The 19,622-nt window shown below is 37.6% G+C and overlaps 1 protein-coding gene across 1 annotated transcript in view; it reads left to right on the top strand.

Moving 5' to 3' along the window:
- Positions 1 to 2,707, top strand: part of TET1 (tet methylcytosine dioxygenase 1) — a 61,794-nt gene extending 59,087 nt beyond the window's left edge. The window contains exon 12 of the mRNA XM_059820996.1: positions 1,475 to 2,707. Within this exon, the coding sequence (XP_059676979.1) occupies positions 1,475 to 2,616 (1,142 nt within the window). The 3' untranslated portion in view covers positions 2,617 to 2,707. The remainder of the gene's footprint in view (positions 1 to 1,474) is intronic.
- Positions 2,708 to 19,622: the final 16,915 nt, after the last annotated feature.

The raw sequence follows: 19,622 nt of genomic DNA, 5'->3' as shown, positions 1-19,622 counted from the left end.
AATGCCACCTTATCTGAACCATCGCCGATTTCCCTCTACCCATATATTTGCATTCACTTCTCTTAATCTCTGCTACTTCACCCCGCAGAGCAAGGAGCTTCTGGCAACAGATGGGGAATTTGCTGGACCCACAGCCATTTTGAGAGTGCTGTGGGTTGTTAAAACTTATTTTCAGAGAACATAGGTCTCCCTTCAGAGATGATGGAAAGTGCAGTGTGTTTCAAATCTTTTGGAGGAAGGCATTGGTCTGGGGTGAAATGCTTTGAGTTTGATTTCATAGAAAAGGTTTTTAAAGAGATGATGCCGCTTCCTTATGTCCCTCCACAACTTCAGTATTTGCATGCTAATTATTGTGTCCATAATTTATCCCACTTTGTCTTTTTTGCATTCCTATTGAAAGAATGTTTTTTAATCCATCACTATTTATAAATTATTAGAAGACCGAATAGAAGAAAGAATAGTTCTTCTATATTCGGTAAAGCAATTAAAGACTCTCTGTATTTATGGAACAAAGAAGAAACACTGACAGAGACAGTCTTTTATGAGAATATGCGAGAGCTCTCTGTGGGGTGCCGGTTTGCCAGCAAAACACATGTAAAGCAATTTCAGGGCATGATGCAAAGCCCATCAAAGTTGATGGAATTCTCTCCCATTACTCCAGTGGACTCTGGATTGAACTTGCCCATGATGAGAATGAGTCATTTGAGGAGACTGTTCCACAAACAAGCACAACTGCAGGGTGCCAGGGCTGGAAATTGATTAGGGAGCTGACATAAATTGAACAAGTATGTCTCCACAAAGATCTGAAATAATTGATGTGTGGCTCTTAGATGGAAGACAGCCAAATCACATGATGCAGCTTTAGGATTTATCTATGGTGTGTTGCCAGATACTTTTTTTTTTTTTAAAGAAAATTTCTGAGTAGTTACTTGCTAATGCACAAATCTTTGTAATTCAGTAACTTTTTTTCTGTGATGGACAAGATCTATAAACGCACTTTTTCCTGCGATCATAACATGCGGTTAAGGCAGCCAAGAATTTTCATTGTTTCACAGGCTTAACTTCAGACAGACTAGATTTCATCATTTATGTAAAAACTTTTACGTAGTGCTTCCTGCTAGCCTGGGCAGTGCTGAAGGCCAGCAGTCAGCTGCTGGGAAGCACTTGTGTAGAATTGGGCTGTGTGCATCAGGACTGAGTGGTTATTTCATTTTATCTGTTTATTTTTTTCCTCTCTCTGTGAAATACCTTTCTATTTTATATACCAACAGTCTCACTGGAAAAGGTTAAGGCATTAATTCAGCAAGGTTATTATATGTGTACTTACGGTCATAGAAGTATTCCCATTTTGAAAAACCTGGAGTCATCATGTATATCTTTCATATTAGAAAGCAAGTACGAAAGTATTATAAAAGGTATATTCTATTAACTAAGTGAGGAAAAGTACTTACACTTTGGTGTGCATTTTTTTTAGGGAACAAAACAGATGCTTTAAAACCTGGAATAAAAATGGAGACTTCCGATCACCTCTATGCCATGAAACATACTTCAAACACTACTAAAAATTGCTCTTTATTAAAACAGTATACGGCTTCCTCCCCTTTTAAGGTGGATAGTTTACATCCTTATTCATCTTTAGCACATAAGCCTGGCATAACAGCAGTGACTAATATTCAACAAGATTTTTCAGTTCCCTACGGGTATTTTGAATGCAGTAGTAAGCAACCTCATGTGACACCTTATGTTAATTGTAAGAACTTTGATGTGTCAGTCAAAGATTATACTGGAATTTTGCTGAATGATAAGATGAATGGTGTGCCACCGATTCTTCCAGAGGTCACTGCTCCAGGCCCCCCAGCCCATAAAGACCCCCTGCCCACTATACTTGAACATCAGCCAGACAAACAGAATTGTCAGCTTCAGTTAGACAATTCTCCTTCTTCACAGATGATCAGCTCTTGTGATTTGTCAGTACCGCTAAGCTCTCCGGCAAAGGATGCAGTCGGAAACGAAGCTGACTGTTCCCATGGATGCCCAGTGGAAAAGGGCAGCTCCCATCGAGAACAGATGTGCGATTTTGACTGTGTTGACGAAAAGCACAACAGTGCACTGGGACAACCGACTGATTCTGAAGAAAAAGCTGAGGAAATGTGGTCAGACAGCGAGCACAATTTTTTGGATGATGACATCGGCGGGGTTGCTGTGGCACCTTCTCATGGTTCTATCTTAATTGAATGTGCAAGACGTGAACTCCATGCTACCACACCTATTAAAAAACCCAACCGCAATCATCCCACAAGAATTTCTTTAGTTTTCTACCAACACAAAAATTTAAATGAGCCAAAACATGGTTTAGCCATGTGGGAAGCAAAGATGGCTGAGAGGGCGAAAGAAAAAGAAAAAGAAGCAGACAGATTAGGAACGGAGAATACTGAACTAAACTCTAGCAGCAGGAAAACAAAGCAAGCAAGTGAAAACAGAGATATTTTTTATGAAGACAATGAGTTCAACCAAATTCCATCACGCAGAGCATTAACAGTAACTAAGGATAACGTAATAACAGTATCTTCTTATGCCCTTACACGAGTTGCAGGGCCTTACAACCATTGGGCATAGGTTTCAGTATCAAATGCCGCCTCTTGGTGCAGTGTTACACAGTGTTTCTTTAAGGTGCTGTTAAAGAACAAGTCTCGTGTCGTTTACTATTTGCTCATCTCAACCATTTTAAGGCTGAGGTAAAAAAAAAGGGGGGGATTTCTTCTTAAACTGTGACTTTAACATTTGGTGGTGCTCAAGCACATTTTAAGCAAAAAAAAAAAAGTTGTATAGTTTTAATACATTCTAAAAAAAGATTTTGTTTAGGTTATTAACCTTGATTGAATCATTCAGTTTATTACCTTTAGGAATTTATATTTTGGTGCTTTAAATCAAGTCTGTTTACTACAAAAATCATTTATAGGGATTTTAACAGGTTCACATTTTATGGTGTTAAATCAAGTTATACAGTAATAGCTCTACACAGCTCTTGGTGCTTAACCACATCAAACAGTTAAAAATAAATAAGCTGAATTATTACTTCATGGTGCCATTGCTTTAACAACTTCCAACCATTGCTATATAGTCCAAATTACAGATAAATCTTTTAGAAAACCAATGAATTTTTTTCTCTAGATTTGTCATTATGTATGACATGAAGTTATTGGTAATGATGGCTGGAAGTTGTTTTTAAGCTGTAAATATATATTTTAAAAGCACTTTCTATTTTTAAAATTAACTTGAAATAGTATAGTATAAGGATCATATTGTCTAAGGTTTGTGCATACTCTACAGAAGAAATCATTTTATTCTTGCTGTGTAGAGTTCCATATTGTTACAGCTGCAGTATGTATGCTTATAATAGCATATGTGATTGTTTTTAGACTTGCCCTTTTTCATTGAAGATTTTATGTTGCATATAAACAACAGTTATAAAATACAGAAACATTTTATTATTTTCAAGAGAGTGTACAAACATGAAATTAGGAGACGTCTCGTCAATACGTGTGTTGCTATTGGGAGTTAGGAATATTATTTGGTTTTTTAAAGGCAGCATTTGTTATGATTTCTTTGAGCAATAAGTGCATAAGTCTCATTTGTTTGGAGCATTATAAGTTAACATGACAACCAAATGTTCCTAATGCCTCAGGGGTAGGATTGTTTTGGGATTAAAAAAATACCCCCTAGAGTTGCCTTATTCTATTCTGGGAAAAAAAAAAAAATTAATTTGGGGAAAATACAAAGGAAGTGTTGGAAAAGTATGACATTTCTAATATTTAACAGCAAATTTTTCATTACGACTAACCCACCTGTAATATTCACCAGCTTTCTAGGTTCTTTTTTTTTTTTTACAAAAATGTTTTGTAAATTTTTAAGTGATTTATACATTTCATGTAGAGAAAGGGTTGTATTCTTCCTTCCAAACATACGAAATTAATGTGCTCCTTTTCTGTTGAAGAAGTGACATACCATGAAATGAATATTTGCTAAACCAGAGGAAAAACAGACACTCCATTGCTTTTAAATACTGTAGCATCCCACTCTTCTTTCTGATTCTCCTCTCCTATGTATTTCTTTTTTAAACTTATTTATTTAAACAAATTACCAAATGAGAATGTTAGCTAAGGACCGACCTCATCCTGCAACTTCTTCCATGAGAACAGCTCTGCGTAGCCATACCTGCCCAGTCAGAGCCAGGAGGGACCGCTCAAGCCAGGACTCCTCTCATGACTGAGAACTGCAGGATCAGGCCCCAGAGATGAAGCTGTCCCTTAATTCTGCCTCGGAGTCCTCCCCGGCTCTGTAACCTGTAGGTATAACAAGGTCAGAGTTTTACAGTGCAAAAATATACCAATAATATACTTGATAATATTATAATGTAGTGGTGCTGTAACAGAGGAATATGAACTATCTAGATCTGCTTTATTTAAAACCTAGACAAGGTGCTTTTTCCTTGAAAAGTTGAACTGTAAGCGCTATATTTACAGTTTCGGTACGAAAAGTACATAAATTGTATTTTTAACACATAGTGCCAGTTAGGACCTTGGTGCTACAAATACTTAAATGCGGCTGTAGATCAATGAGACTATTCTCCTGTATCAATGCACACACGTGTAGTGTTTGCAGGAGCAAGGTCTGAAGTAGCGATCGCTATGTAATGACCTTGCGTTCAATTCTACAGATTCCTGTCGAAATTAACAAAAACGTTGATGGCAGAGGATGGCCGAATTGAACCCATTCTTTGTATCTTACCTATTTTAAGTAAAATTTGTAAAGACCGGGTATGCTGCAAATTTTAGTTCAAAGCTTAATATTAGTTCAAATAGAGGATATGAAGGGATTGTAAATATTAATAAAACAAAAACAATATTATGCCATCATTTTGTACCAGCAGTTTTATGCTTCTTGACTATGTAATATACAGTATACATCAAATCATTATGGTATTTTGTGTGCCTTAGATTTCCATTTTAAAACTTGTCTATTTTTGGTGAGCCGAAGACTAGTAAGAATTCCAGCTGTCCATACAGTAAGCAGTACTGTACTTCTCTAGCTGTTCCATTCATGTATTTGCTCTCTGAAAACCCTTGTCTGACACCACAATTGATCTTACAGAAAAGATTAGTTTATTGGTTTCACTGATAGTGCTGATGGCTTTAGTTTCTAGAATGCAAGTTGAAAAAATCATTTATCATTCAGCGCTCCCATGTGAATACCAATTTTTCTACCCCAAATCAGTAAGTTACAGAGCCATTCTTTAATGATCTGAACATTTTAAAAGGTAAAGTGGATCATTTTTACTTGAATCTTGCCCTATAAATGCCCATGTTTAACTTACATAGGATTGGAAACTTAATCATAAAAACATTACATTGAAAAAACAGCAGCTTCCCTCAAAGAAGTGAGAAACTGAAAGGTGGATCTAAAAGGATACCTCCAAACACAGCCCCTGGCAAGTCACTGCTCAAGTGACTGCACCAACAGACTTTCAGTAAGTCCAGGTCTACCTTTTTTGAAACGGCAATTTTAACAGAGAAAAGTGTTATCTTAACATCACAGTTAATGCTATTAACGGATAGGTGCTAAAACTCACAGTTACTACTTTATTAAGATTACTTACATGAGAAAAATATATCATCTATACAATAAAATATCACTTGCGGTGCTCTTTCCTTGACTGTCTATCACATAACTACTTTTTCAATGTGTACCTAACAGGCAGGTTAGCTGGACACTTTCATTTCCTGCTGTGGCACACAGCGGGTTGTGATTTGAGAAGCTAATTTTTTCTATTGCTGTACTGCGGTATAGAGGATGCAACTATTTACTGTTTTTACAACCGTGTGCTATTTATTGTAACATTTCAGAGTATTTATCAGTCTTGTACACAGATTATGTTGTTTTGAGTAAGCTTGTCATTTTATAACAGTATTTGTCTCTTAAAATTTGCAAATCCGTGGGTCTATTGCTTTCCTTTGCAGCCCACACAACCACTTGTAATTTGCTCTTACCCCTTAACAAAGTCCTTCCAGGATGGCCAGATCAGGAGCTGGATCTAAAATTAAGGGAGCTGGCTAGGTCAGACCTGCATATTTTACTTGGTTTCCAACAGCTGGCACTATGCTCCGGGTGAAAAAACAGAAAATGGTGCGGGCTGGTGTGGGGGGTGTGGTTGTCTCTTGATCCTTTTTCACAGTATGCTAGCAAAAACTGTTGTGATCCAACATGGGACACCTCTGACTTCCCAGAAGAAATGCCTCTCATCCCTTTCTCCACTGGGTCCAGTACCACCACTCCACCTTCCACTCCGGAGGGAAGGAGTAGTGCTTTCTGGAGGAGCCAGTTCTGTTTGATTCACTGAGTCCCTGTTGGGTTACTGCAGTCGTGCCCAATTAAATAGTGAATTTTACTTGTGCAGGTTCTCTGCGCTTATTGATTTGTAAGATGCTATTGTATTACAGAAAACAGAAAAAAATCTTTCTATAAATATTTCAGTCACAAGACCCAAAAAGCTTTTTAAGACCTTACAAGTACTTGTGACTTTCTAGCTGTAACAGTTGTATTCAGATATGTTTTTTTTTAAGGACTTTGTAAGCTAACTTTTACTTAGGAATAACTGCTGTTAAAAGTCCTTATCTTGCCTATGACAGTGCTTCTCTGTACTTAGAACAGGAAATAACTGTAGTATCTTAAGCAAGCAACATTTTATGTTAAGCATGGGTAATTGACAACTTCTTTAGTACTTAATTATTTGTAACATACAACTGTTTGGGGTTTTTTAAAGACCTTTTTAATATCATTGCAGTATTACGCTAAATTTGGTGGGTTATATTTGGGTCCTTTTTACGTTGCTGCAGCCCCATTGACTGCAATGTGCTCGTTCATCAAGCTTTTGTGCAATTTTCACATTTAACTAGGTGGATATGGATAACAGTTGACCGAAGTCTGTGCCGACTGAGACCCATGCAACCTTACCACAACTAATAGGTTTTGCAAGGACAGATGGAGAGAGATTTGGAGTAAATGTACTTCTGGTTAAACACAGAGGTTATAGTGTTTGTAGCATGAGAAGTGATTTGAGGTCTGTAGAGACACATAATACCTTCACCTCAAGTTTCGGGCATGCAGGCAGGTCTATTTCAGACCACCTTCACGCTTACAGGCTTACACTCTTGACAGCTTTTTTGATTTTTCTTATCTGATAGGTTCTTCAATGAGAGAGAGATGTTACGGAAGCATGCTAATAAAACTGCAAATTCATGGTTTTATATTTAAAATGTAAGGTCAGTCTTGCCCTTTCACTTCCCATGAGATTACTCTCATGTTGAAATTAGCTCCTTTTATCAAGTAGTCATCAGCTTTGTAATCCATTTTTATGTATGTATATGATTTTTCTCTTCCCCCCTCCCCCCCCCCCCCCCCCCCCGAAATCCTGTATTTTCTAGGTTAACAGGAGGCAATAACTGCCCTCAGATATATGAAAAACTAAATCGCGTGTTCACTTCCACACGTCGTATATGTAACAGCAATTACATTCAGGCAGTGTTCGGCAAACTCTCTTTCAGGTCTGTTGTGGCTGCTAAAATTCAGATTAGGTTCTTTGTGACATATCTTCCATAAAATTGTCTTTTATTTCTTGTGTGAAAGGTGTCTGCCCAACTGTGACCCGTGATGCTGTCTATGAGCTGATCTTAACACAGTTGGAGATGAGGAACAGTCCAATCACATTTGGAAATTCTGGCTTTCTTCTAAATTTTATCAGGTGTTGATTTGACTTTCAGGAGGAAGTGTAGAGGGAATATCTTTCCGTAAAATTAAACTGTAGAGAAACTTGCCATTGATTATTGTGACATCACGGTACTGCACTGCAATGTCTGTGTTACAGCATTGTTTCTAACCAGTAAGGCTGTTGTCATCGTGTCACACAGCTGTGGATAGATGTACAAATTCATCTCTTCCCACAGTTCCTCTGGAGACAGTAATCTCGCCTTTGTTCTCTGCCTGCATATACTGGTTTAAGAAAAAAAAACAAAGAGGAGGGAAAGAGCAGGTCACCCTTTCTTTAATCCGTGTAGAAGAAGAAGGTAGCGAGCACCGCAGTCATCGCCATTCTGCTGCTCATTCCCACGATCAAGACAGAGAATGTGGAAAGCTGATGGGATGCACAGCGTGAGGAAGTTGCAGGCAAAGCTGTGAAGGTGCAATCAGCTTTTGAGACAGCCTTCCCCTGTACACATTGTAGTTGCCAGGGTACGTCTTTATATTGACACTTTTTTTGGTACATCTAACTTGAAATTCATAACCTTTTTATTTAGCCTGTGACACACTTATGTTCCCCTTCAATCTTAAACAGTTTGGCCCACGTCAGAAGTCCTGAGGATGTGGCTACTTAGTGGAGCAGTACGGAAACTGGCTTCAGTGTCGTCTGGAATTACCTGATGTTTAGTCAGACAGCTTTCACAAGTTGTCTACGTGCTGCTCCAGTATGCTGCTGCAAAAGTATAATTACATAAAGGAAAGAGTTTTATCTGAGTTTTTCTCAAAGACCAAGGATTTCCAATAGTAGTATCTAATCAGGCACCAGTATACATACGGATCACTTCTTGTAAAGAGTGGTTGAAAATACATTTTGTGTTTACTGTATTACTTCCCTGTGAAAACATTTTTGCTTACTTCAGAGGAGTGAGCAAAACTTTTTGTTTAATACTGTCATTTACATACTTGACTAAATTATGAAGACTTAATTCTACATAATGCTGCGTTGTCTCCCTGAAGAACACTTAATTTGACTAGTGTTGATTAGTAGGTATTGCTTTCTACTCTGTACAGATGACATCAAACACTACAGCCACCTTTCTCACTCCATGGTCTCTTTATGGATCGTCTGCTGTGGTTAGCTATTTTCACAGTCAGCGCTAAGATAACATTATAACCTGCTGGTAAATGCTTTAAATGCTTGTAACTACTCCAGAAGTTCTTCTTTTCCCTCTGCAGATCTGCTTCAGTACTCAGCATTAGCAGTATAGCTGTCAGCCCGCTCGTGAATTCCCCACGTACCCTGTTGCTGCTTTGTATGTAAATCGGCCAATCTTCATCTCAGGAATTTCCTAAGAATTTATTCTCCTTGTGACTCTTCCAAAATTGATTTCTTTCAGTCATCTTTTATTCTATATATGACAGTTGTAGGGTTTTTTTACTTCGTCTTCTCTCATAGGGAGCTTAGAATATTGCAGTTGGATATTTTTTCATTCCAAGAAAGAGGGACAATTCATTATCTGTCACAATCAGTGTCATCTTACTTTCAAAATCAAATAATACATTTTCCAGTTAATTTTCGGATTTCTTGATGTAATTGTTACACTCTGTTCTTGTGTAACAAGAACAAGCCAAACAAAAGAGACTTTGCAAGACTAGAAAACTGCTCACCCCCTGAGAAGGGGAAGTCATCCCTTCTCAGAGTAGAACATTTTTCCTTCTGATGCTAGCATCTCTGTGAAATGCCCTCTTTTTCTTTTGAGTTACTCCACCAGCTCTGCTCAAATCTTGATCTAAGACAGATGCTGCAGACCCTGCACAATTAGAAGGGCAGGAGTGTTGCTTTACATCTTTTTGTTAAAAGGGTATAGGGGTGTCAGCATCACTGTTTTCCTCTTTCCAAGACATAAAGACTTCAGGATCCTTTTTTCAATCCAGTTGCCCAGTTCATCATCCCAATGTTGTCTGCAGTGTTTAACCATGTACTCGTAACTTCAGTTTTAATAGGTACGAGATGCTTCTCGATGCTGTATCCTTAATTCTTCCCACAACAGCGTCTTTTTCTCTTTTCTTCTACTGGACCATTATGTATGTAATTTTTCCACACGTACTTACATTAAAATGCTAGAATCTTCCAACAGCATACTTGCAGAGAATGCAAGACTGGGGTGCTAAATAACGTGAAGGTGACTTGCTCCGTTTGGTGTGACTGATGAACAATGCTGTTTTCAACACTTTGCATACCTTACCAGCTTTCCTCATAAAGTCAGAGGACGCAGGTGTAGACCTCAGAAAACTACATCGTGAGAAGGAGGACAGATTTGGCAGTTAATCTACAGGGAGTTACCAGTTACTGCAGATGAACTGTATTCCAAAGAAGTACTGTTGCAGTGGAGCAAGGGAACTGCTAGTTTGATGTTCAATATTGCAGTTGTTGCCACAGAACATTTTAATACTGTTGTGGAAAGTTTTGTGACCTGATCAATATTTTACATGTATATCTGTATTTTTATTATAATATTGTAATGGAAAAGGGTCTAGGGTTTGAGAGTCGTCTTGAAATAAGAATGAAGGCCCTGATTCTCATTTATACTGCTGTCCTTTGCATCACATTACAAGGATAAAGGGGCCTTAAACGGATGACGATTTGGCTTACATCCTTCGGAGTATCCCATTACAGGCATAATGGTATAAAAGGTCAGTAGTATAAATCAAAACCGTTACCAAATGACCGATTTGTACAATCATCTGAAATCAATTTCATTATATCCCTATTGTGCACATACAGGCCAGTAACATCCAGATCGTTCTTAGTTTAGAAATACAGGTTGAAAAGAAACTGGCTTGGTTTTTATCAGGTTTTAAGTATTCACTTATATTGGCTGTCCTTTTCCCAACATTGTCTACAAAGAGAATGTGGTAAAAGATTTGTACCTCTAGGTAATGGCCTGGCCAGAAATCTCAAGAATTTTCGATACTATTTCTAAGCTTTGGTAGTTTCTCTTAAAATACTTGCTTCTCTTTTATCATAACTTGATCCCTTTTACTTGATTATATAAAATGGGGTTGTGACAATCTACTGAACTCCGTTCTTTTCTGACTTAAGCCCCAACAGGGTGTGCAGTATTGTGTGTTGTCACACTGGGGTGAGTTTTGAGACACAAAGCTAAAAGCCAACATTTTCTGACTGCCCTAACTGTGGTGATACTTGACAGTGAAACTGTTGGCACCGCCCTGTGGGCTTGAGTCATGCAGAGCTTCCCTTGCTGCCAGTGGAAGCTTTATGTAAGTAAGCATCATGCCCCGCTACATTGCAGTTAGGGAAAACAATGCAATGCAAACTTCTCTTTCAAAAAAAGTTTGAGGAAAAGGAAATATATTTTCATTCTTAAATTTCTAAACTGCAGTGACACTGCAGAGCCTAATGAGAACAGATTTCATACTAACTTTGTGAATGCCAGTCTAATCCATGCAACTGAAGGCAGCGTCTGAACTTCACGAATCTCTTGTCCTCAAAATGAAAAAATAACCGTAGGCAAGAAAAACAAATGCGATATCCCAATACCACTAAAAGAAAGCCAGTTCTAACCAACACAAACATTCAGGCATTTCAGTCTTTAACAAGTAATTATTCTATGGTTATTTGTTCAGTTTGGAAGAGACAGCTCTTCGTAATGTGACAATATCATACCAGGTCATAAATACTGTTCAGAATTTGCTGTCGAAAGAAAGAACATTAATATGTAAGGACACACTGTACTGAAATGCTATGGCTAATGAATTCTTTCCTGCTTTGCAAAATTAAAAGATTAACAGTATGCCAAAGCAAAAAAAAAAAAAAAGTCAGCATTTTCTTTCTTTCCTTTTCTCTTTCTTCTTTTCTCTCTTTTTCTTTCTTTCTTTGGGATGCATTTGATAGTTATTTTTCAACTTTGAATTTGAGGTTTTGGATTATTTCCAGTTACCAACCTACTGTATTTAGATCTGGAACATAAAATTAACCTTTTTAAACAAAAGATGATGTACAGGGAGAAAAAAATCAGAAAGAAAAAGCACTTCATTATGTCACAGTATTTACAGGAGAAAGTATAAAAATTACTACTTTTCTCAAAAAACATTTGGGGCCTGATTCTTTCCTAGTGTAACTGAGCATAGCTTCATGAGGCTGGTGGAGCTGTGAAGAGTTACGCTAGCTGAGAAACTGAACCTTAAAATCTTCTTTGCAGACAAGGGAACCCTTACCAGCAGTACTTGAAGACTTGTGAGTTGTGACTGCATGTTACTTGAAAGATCTAATTAAGCTATGTTTTTTGGTGCAAGCAGTTGTTGTACATGATTTCATGTTTATGTAGCAAGATGCATTGAAATGTTGATACTAGTATTGAAACATACATGTAAAAATTGTTGTTGTGGAAATTGTCTGTTCTGTTCTATTTTTCTTGTGTGTCTCATCTGTTTAGAACGTAAACTTTCTTTTTTTTTTTTATTGTCCTAACTGAATAAGGCTAAATGAATACTGTAATTGAAAATATATTTTAAATCTTGTCATGAGTTTTTAAAAAGACTATTACAAATTGTATCATTCCTGATTACACAGAACTTTGTGGGTGGTTTTAAATAAATTTTATACTTCTATTTTGCACTTAGTCTAATTTTTCTTTCCTGCATTTTTCATGCATTTCTTCTTGTAAAATGCTTTGAGAAATGAAAGTTGTTTTCCCAATACAAACCAAAACAAAATCATGCTCAAGTACATAAAGGCTAAAAATTTAGTCCAGGAGAGCCTGTACCATACAACTTACAGCAAAGTTAATGCCCTGCTTCATAATACAGCATATAATGCTACATATATGCCCCATGTAAAACCATTACAGGGCTCGAAATTTTAGATGAGGAATGAAAAAATTACTGATTCTAAAGCTAGAAGTAGTCTAGTCTTGCAGCATATCTGAGGGTGCTGAGAACCTCAGCAAAGATGTTCTGACAATAGCAAGGAGTTACTCCAATAAAAATACTAGTCTTTAGATTCTGTATGTTTATATAATTTACCCTACAGTTAGTAAAACAGAAGTCAGTAAAACATCTTTTTAAGGGAGGAGTAAGAAAATAATTGCTAATAGAAGTATCTTCATTTTATAAGCCATTTTCCCTGCAGAAATTTTGCTCTTATCACTAATAACCATTGCTACATGTAGAAATATATTTATGAATTAACTCGGCCCTATGGGACTACAGTAGGTTTACCCAAATCAGCGGGGTTTCTGCATTGGAAAGGGATGGGCATAAACCATTCAGCTGTCTGGTCCCTGGCATCAGTCTGCCTTTGCTTCATGCAGGACTGACCTGTCCCAGGCAGAGATGTACAGCAAGAAAAGCAGCCAGAAAATTCTGGACTTCATCTTCTGACTAAAAAGGACAAAATGGTTTGTGAACACGTCTACACAGTATCTCTTTTTCCTACCAACCCTGTCTGGCAGAGCAAGGTTATAGGAATCATTTACTGTGGCTTTTTAATTCCCATCCAGTGGAAACAGTCCAGGTTTTACTTGCTTCAAATCAGAGGGTACTTTTTTTCTTCCTCAAGACAAAATAGACCTCAGCACTAGTCTGCTTTACTATGTGACATTTTAGTGCAGAACAAGAATACTAGACAGAATTCCTGTTGTTTAGATCTGAAGAGAAGGAGGAATACAACTCTGAATGTTCGTATTTGCTTCTTTTCCTTCTCCAGTAAGTGCAGTAGCAAAAGCTGCTGTTACAATAATCTTCCAGATAACTGGAATCTCCTAGAGGGCAGAAAAATGCTGCTATCCTCAGGCTTCAATAATTCCCTAGTAATAAACTACATTATGTGATATGGGGTATCTAGTTCCTGGGAACTGAATGCAGTAATCCTGTTGAAGGGTAAAGGAAGGCCTTTACCCTCCTATGCAATTTGCTGCGAATTTAGAGGATAATCATTACTGGGGTTTCATAGCAACATCTCCCAACCTGCCCTATGCCTTCTCTGAACCGTACTATCAAATCCTTCAACAGAGCTACTTGTTCCACAGTTTGATAATGGAGTCTGTAACCTATAGCACAGGTGTCTAAGAAAGCAAGTGGATTTTTGAATGGCACTTAAAAGACTTGGGAGGTGACCCAAGAACATCATTATCGAGAGAGAGACAATGAGAAGCAACATTTTCCAGCTCCCTTTCAGGAACTGCCAGCCAACAGCATATTGCCTCCCGCAGCATTCCCACTGCCTTAGGGTGTTCCCAGTCAGAGCTACATTTCTTCACACATTATGGAGCATATTATATACAGAAATTTTAAAACACAGCTTCACCCGTAGCTTGTGGGAACAAAACCAACCCAAATTTACCTGCCCTGACATCACTGAAAGGTTGCCAAACATGAGTTTATCTTGTAGAGCTCAACACCTAGAAGTGGCTTCAGTGCTGTCTTCTATTTGAGATTTCTTACATAAATTATACAGGTAATAGAATATTGATGTAGTACAGTTGGTTGCTGTTAAATTCTTAATATGTTATAGCCTTAAATTACAATACCTATTAAAATGGTATTAATTGTTAATAATAGTTTAAACTGTAAGATAAACTTTTTTGTTAGTGCTACAGTTAGACATTTCTGCAGTACTCTAATACCTGATAAAGATCATAGAACAGCAGGGTTTGACTGCTGTTGGGTAAAGCTAATACTGATTACTGTTGTCATATATTGTTATATAATACTAGTTTACCTTCAAAAGGGGTATTCATTGAAATATAGGACTGTCTGTGGATTTTCTACATCAGAACAAGCATCATATTCAAATGTAATTTAAACACAAAGTAGTGCTTCAATTAGAAGTGTTTTGGTTCAAGAAAAGTCCTAGATAGTCTAAAATAAAATAATTGCCGCCAATACCCATCTGTGTTTTCAATCTAAGACACGCTGGAAAAATATTTAAAATGTGGAAATTTAAACTCAGCTATTTCCATAACCGTTGGATGGAGCACGATTCCTAAGATGGGCCTCTTAATTCCCTGTCCAGTCTGCTTACTTGTGGATACTCTTGCTTTTATGATATACACCAGTTATACAAAATTCTTAGCAGTTGAATTCTTGAAAATGTCAATGTCTTTTTACACAAGGCCAAAAATGACTTAAAATCCCTACCGTATCACATGTACATCTCCATTCATAACTGGGTAACACTTGGCTGTTTGATCCTGAAGTAGTCCTGAATTGCTGCTGGAGACATCATGCCTTAGCCTCATTCTTCAGCTCAGAACAGTAAAATTTTCGCCTCCTATGGCATAACAAGTTGGCAGTTCAGTTTCTTGTGACCACTTTGTTTTACACGTAGACTTCTGGTTTTGTATGCTGATGACTGACTCCCTTCACTTGAGGAATACCTTCAGGGAAATGAAGTACTAATCCTGTGCTTCAGCAAGCAAACACTTCTATGATAGACCCTAACTCACTTCCACAATAGCAGAAAACCTTGTAAGGGTTCATATGCGTTACAGCTGCTACAAATCTGAAGGGTGAGATTTGTTGGGCTGTTGCAAGTTTCTCTGTTCTATGAGGGTAAGAAGCTGTAAGTGGCTCAGGCGTGCTACTGCTTAGCAACCCTCCTTAGGCTGTAGCTCTTGTGAGATGTGACTAGCTATGTAGTCCAAGAAAAAAAGAAGAATGCGTTGCTGTAGAGTGCTCAGCAGCAAGCCTTTCAAGTACTAGAGGCTCTGGATCACCCCAAAGAGTATAGGCAAGTATTCCCTTTGTATGTAATTTCTATTGCATCTGAGCAAATATTAAAGTTTTAGTCTTTCTCCTTTGCACTTTCACACTGAAAGAGGTGTTACTTGGGGAGACTGTTACTGAACATGGAACTTCTCAAGATGTTCCTTGCTCTTCCTGTAAATTGCAGCCTGCATGGTCCACAGCAAGTTACATCTCTGAATCTTCACACTCAGCTGTACTGCACTGGGAATTATGCCTGCCTATCCTTCAGATCAGAGGCCTGTGCTCTGCTATGCGAAGAGGCTAAATATTGCAGGCAGTAGTGGAAGGGAAATAGGTTCTCGGCTCTCAATCTCCTGCTTTTCAAGCAATGGCGGTAAGATTTTAAAGGTGGTCAGGATTCTTCCAAGCTCTCTTCTTTATTGCCTCTCTATAGAAGTGCATTAACTCTCTTTCATATAGCTTGGTTACCCCAAGATTGTAAGGAGAAAGATGAGAAATACTTTCTCATATACACAGTCAAATCTGATACACCTAGAAAACCAGGGCCTTCCTAAAGGTATTGAGGACTTCCCTAAAGCACTCGAATAGAAGTCAGCTTGGTTAAGAAGAAAGGAATCCTTAAAACCTATGCCCTTATGCAGGGCAGCTATTCCTGTGCTCCCTGGTCAACATGAGTTACGCTTCTTTATCTTCCATGAATCACGAAGAATGATCCAAGCATTATAGCTCTCCCTAGACAGGAAGCCTCACATTAAACTAACATTCATAATAATATTTTCTCCTTCAACCAACAGTAGGTAAGAGCTACCCTGTACTCCCCTAAGAACTGTAAGACTCAGGTAAGTACTTCTGATTAAAGTCAAATGTTAAATGGTCAAGCAAAACCAAAAGTCATAAAATTTGAAACCAAATCTGTCTGATTTTAGTTCAGAAATTACTTTACTCTTAAAAGATAGTTACATTTTCCAAAAGGCAATTTCCCCCTTTTGCAAGAAATGTGCTTCTCTGAAATTTCACATTAACTATGATCGTCCAAAACAACTTTCAAAAGGGTTTCCTTCTAATACATCTTTTCAATCATAAGAATGTATTTTTTTGAATTTTGAAGTGTCAAATGGGAGTATTGAGAAGAAAAGATGTATTTTATACTTGGTTAGGAAAAGATGTTTAGTTGCTTCTATAAAATTACTGTGCCCAAGCATCGGTTCAACTGAATGAAAGCGAAGCTTTCATGGGATTGGCAGAAGAGCAGCTGTAAACAACATAGACCCTGCAGGCCTCTGTGTAGGGGTCTGAGTTCAGAACTGAAATAGAAATGTTTTTAGTAGTTACCTCACTAGTGGTGAATCGCCCTGTTAGCAGGACACCGAGATGGTATTTAGGTTACATTTCATCTTGGCACCACTGACAATCTGTTCACTCTTCTATTTACCTCAGAATATCCTCTAAGATATTAGCAGAAACATGTTAAGAGTTTCTTTTTCTTATTTCTACAGAAATATGTCTCTTTCTTTAATCCAGTCTGTGTTCCAAATTTTTTAGCTGAAGATTTTTATGTATCACTTCAGCTTTTTTAAATTTTTTTTTAATGTAACCACAGAAGCTGTGGAAGGCTTTATGCCGTAACTGCTGCCAACAACTACAGTTCAGGTAACAGCAAGGCTACATTTACTAGCACGCATCTCTTCTGTACTACCACTACTTGCCTGCACTAAAGCAGTTCTGTAAGAAAAGACCTTCATTGCTTCCATGTAAAGACCCCTCTCCTTTCCAGTCCAACTCTCACTGTGGGTAGCACTATCCTATTAACAGACTAATTTTTCTACAGAATTTTTTACCTCATTCAAATATTTTTGTAAAAATGGTACTGTTTCTCTAAATACTTTTATTTGTTCATAAATTAACCTCAACTTTAGACATGACTATATTAGGATGGAAGTTGCTTCACTTCTCTGTCAGAATGTCTTTGGAACTAAGCCAGCCTTGTTATAGATCACTTGTCATATCCCCCTTAGCCATCACAGTGACAATTAAAAAACATTTTGTGGAATATATTGGGATATATTTCCAAATTGTATTATATACAATGCAGCTGTGTAGTATTGAGAAGTGCGTTCTACCTTTTATACCATTCTGTAAACCTCTAAAGACTTTTAAAGCTTATCTAGGAGTTAATTCTTGCTACTTCCAATGGAGTTCACTGGGGTTTCTCAGTGAAAGTATGCCTTAGCCCCCCTGCACTACCATCTGTCAGCACCAGGAGTGGTGGCAGATATTCAACTAAGGCTAAATTATAGCTATGAACACCTACCAACCTTAATAAGGAGGGTTTTTTTCTATGCCTGGGAAAGGCATTGATTCACTTTACCTTCTAAATTCAGTGTAAATAAACATCGTACCACTTACTGAGATCGCAGTGGGATTAAATGCTGTATTCAGTCTGTATAAACTACAGCAAAATGCAGAAACCCTTATTCTTGAGTTAGAGATGCGAGTGGCATGAATGTGAGAGGTAGTAAAATGTGTCAAACCTCTGTATATAATACCAATGCAGACAGCTGTGTGATGCTCTGTAAAAAATCCTAGAGGGGATTCAGCCCTCTAGGACATAGGGTCAAACTTGAATTTAGGAAGGACCAACCTCTTGTCAAATACACGTATTTTTAATTTAAATTTAAGGAAATAGTTACAAGTGCATCCGGTCTCACAAATGTATAGAACAGACTAGAGATGTGACAGAAATTCAGTATTTAGGGCATGTACAGATTTTACTGCCCATGAGGGTAAATGTTCTGATGAAAATCTTGATCTACAAACAACCCATTCAGTATAAGTCCTTCATAAAAATTCTACAAATGGGACCTTTATCAGACTAGGATCTCCAACTACTTTTGCAGTATCAATACACGCTAACATCTTTCACCCAAGAGATAAGATTCTCTTCTCTGAGCTCTCTGAAAGCACGATCTTAAGTCATTTTACTGAATCACTACCAACTCCCTTAGACAGCAAACTTGACCAGTTAAATATACTGTACATGATGTTCACAGATGACAGAACACCCTAGGCTGGAGGGGACCTCAAAGGATCTTCTGGTCCAACCTTTTGTGGAAAAGGGAGTCTAGATGAGATTATCTAGCACCCTGTCCAGTTGTGTCTGGAAAACCTCCAGTGACAGGGACTCCACCACATCCCTGGGGAGGTTCTTCCAGTGATTGATTGTTCTTACTGTAAAAAATTTCTTTCTTACATCAAGATGAAAAACTTTCCCTGTGCTCCTGGTGTGTATTAGCTTCAACATAATTAACGTTTTATTTATGCTAGAGCATTTATACTAATTTAAACTTTGTCAGAAGTCCATTCTCAACCCATTTAATTTTGTGCCAGTGTAGTAGACCATAAAAGCCTTTCCCTCCTTAACCCAGGACTCTTAAAAACAAACAAACAAATAAATAAATAAATGTTGTTTGCAATCTGCTAAACCTGATCAGGTTGATTTAACTTTTATGATGTCCCTCCTTCGTTCGTGAGGGGTCTGGCCAGTTCAGAAACACTTTCATTAAATACTTTGTATAGCAGTATGCAATAAACTTACGGTACTGAATATATCATGTGTTTGGGAAAGTGTAAAGCTGTAGTACATATGACTACAGTCATAAAGACTACAGAAGAATTTTTTGTGCAAGAAAAAAAAACTATGATAATTTATATGCTGCACTTTTGGCTCCTACGACCTAAGTGTCAAAAAAGCCATTAACTGAGCTGTTGTTATCATCAGGTATTCCTGGCTATCTAGATAGGTAAAAATGTGTTTGAATCTCTAAACTATCTTTTCTGACCTTCTGAAGAGAATACATAAACAAACCCATCAACAGCTACACAAAGCAGGTTCCAGTAATAACATGTATAGATCTGAAAGTTAATTCAGAAATTGAGCAAGATGCATAGAAACGTATTTCCAACAAGAACATGAAAAAGCCATTATATAATGATCTTTCCTCTTCGAAGTTGTTACATCATCAAAATTGAGTGAAATAACCATCTCCCTGTAATTGGCAGAGGTCTTATATTTAGCAGGACAGATACAATATGAACTG

Source organism: Gavia stellata, chromosome 9, assembly GCF_030936135.1.
Source record: "Gavia stellata isolate bGavSte3 chromosome 9, bGavSte3.hap2, whole genome shotgun sequence".
NCBI classification, from domain to species: domain Eukaryota; kingdom Metazoa; phylum Chordata; class Aves; order Gaviiformes; family Gaviidae; genus Gavia; species Gavia stellata.
This window is presented reverse-complemented; position numbering and strand designations above follow the sequence as displayed.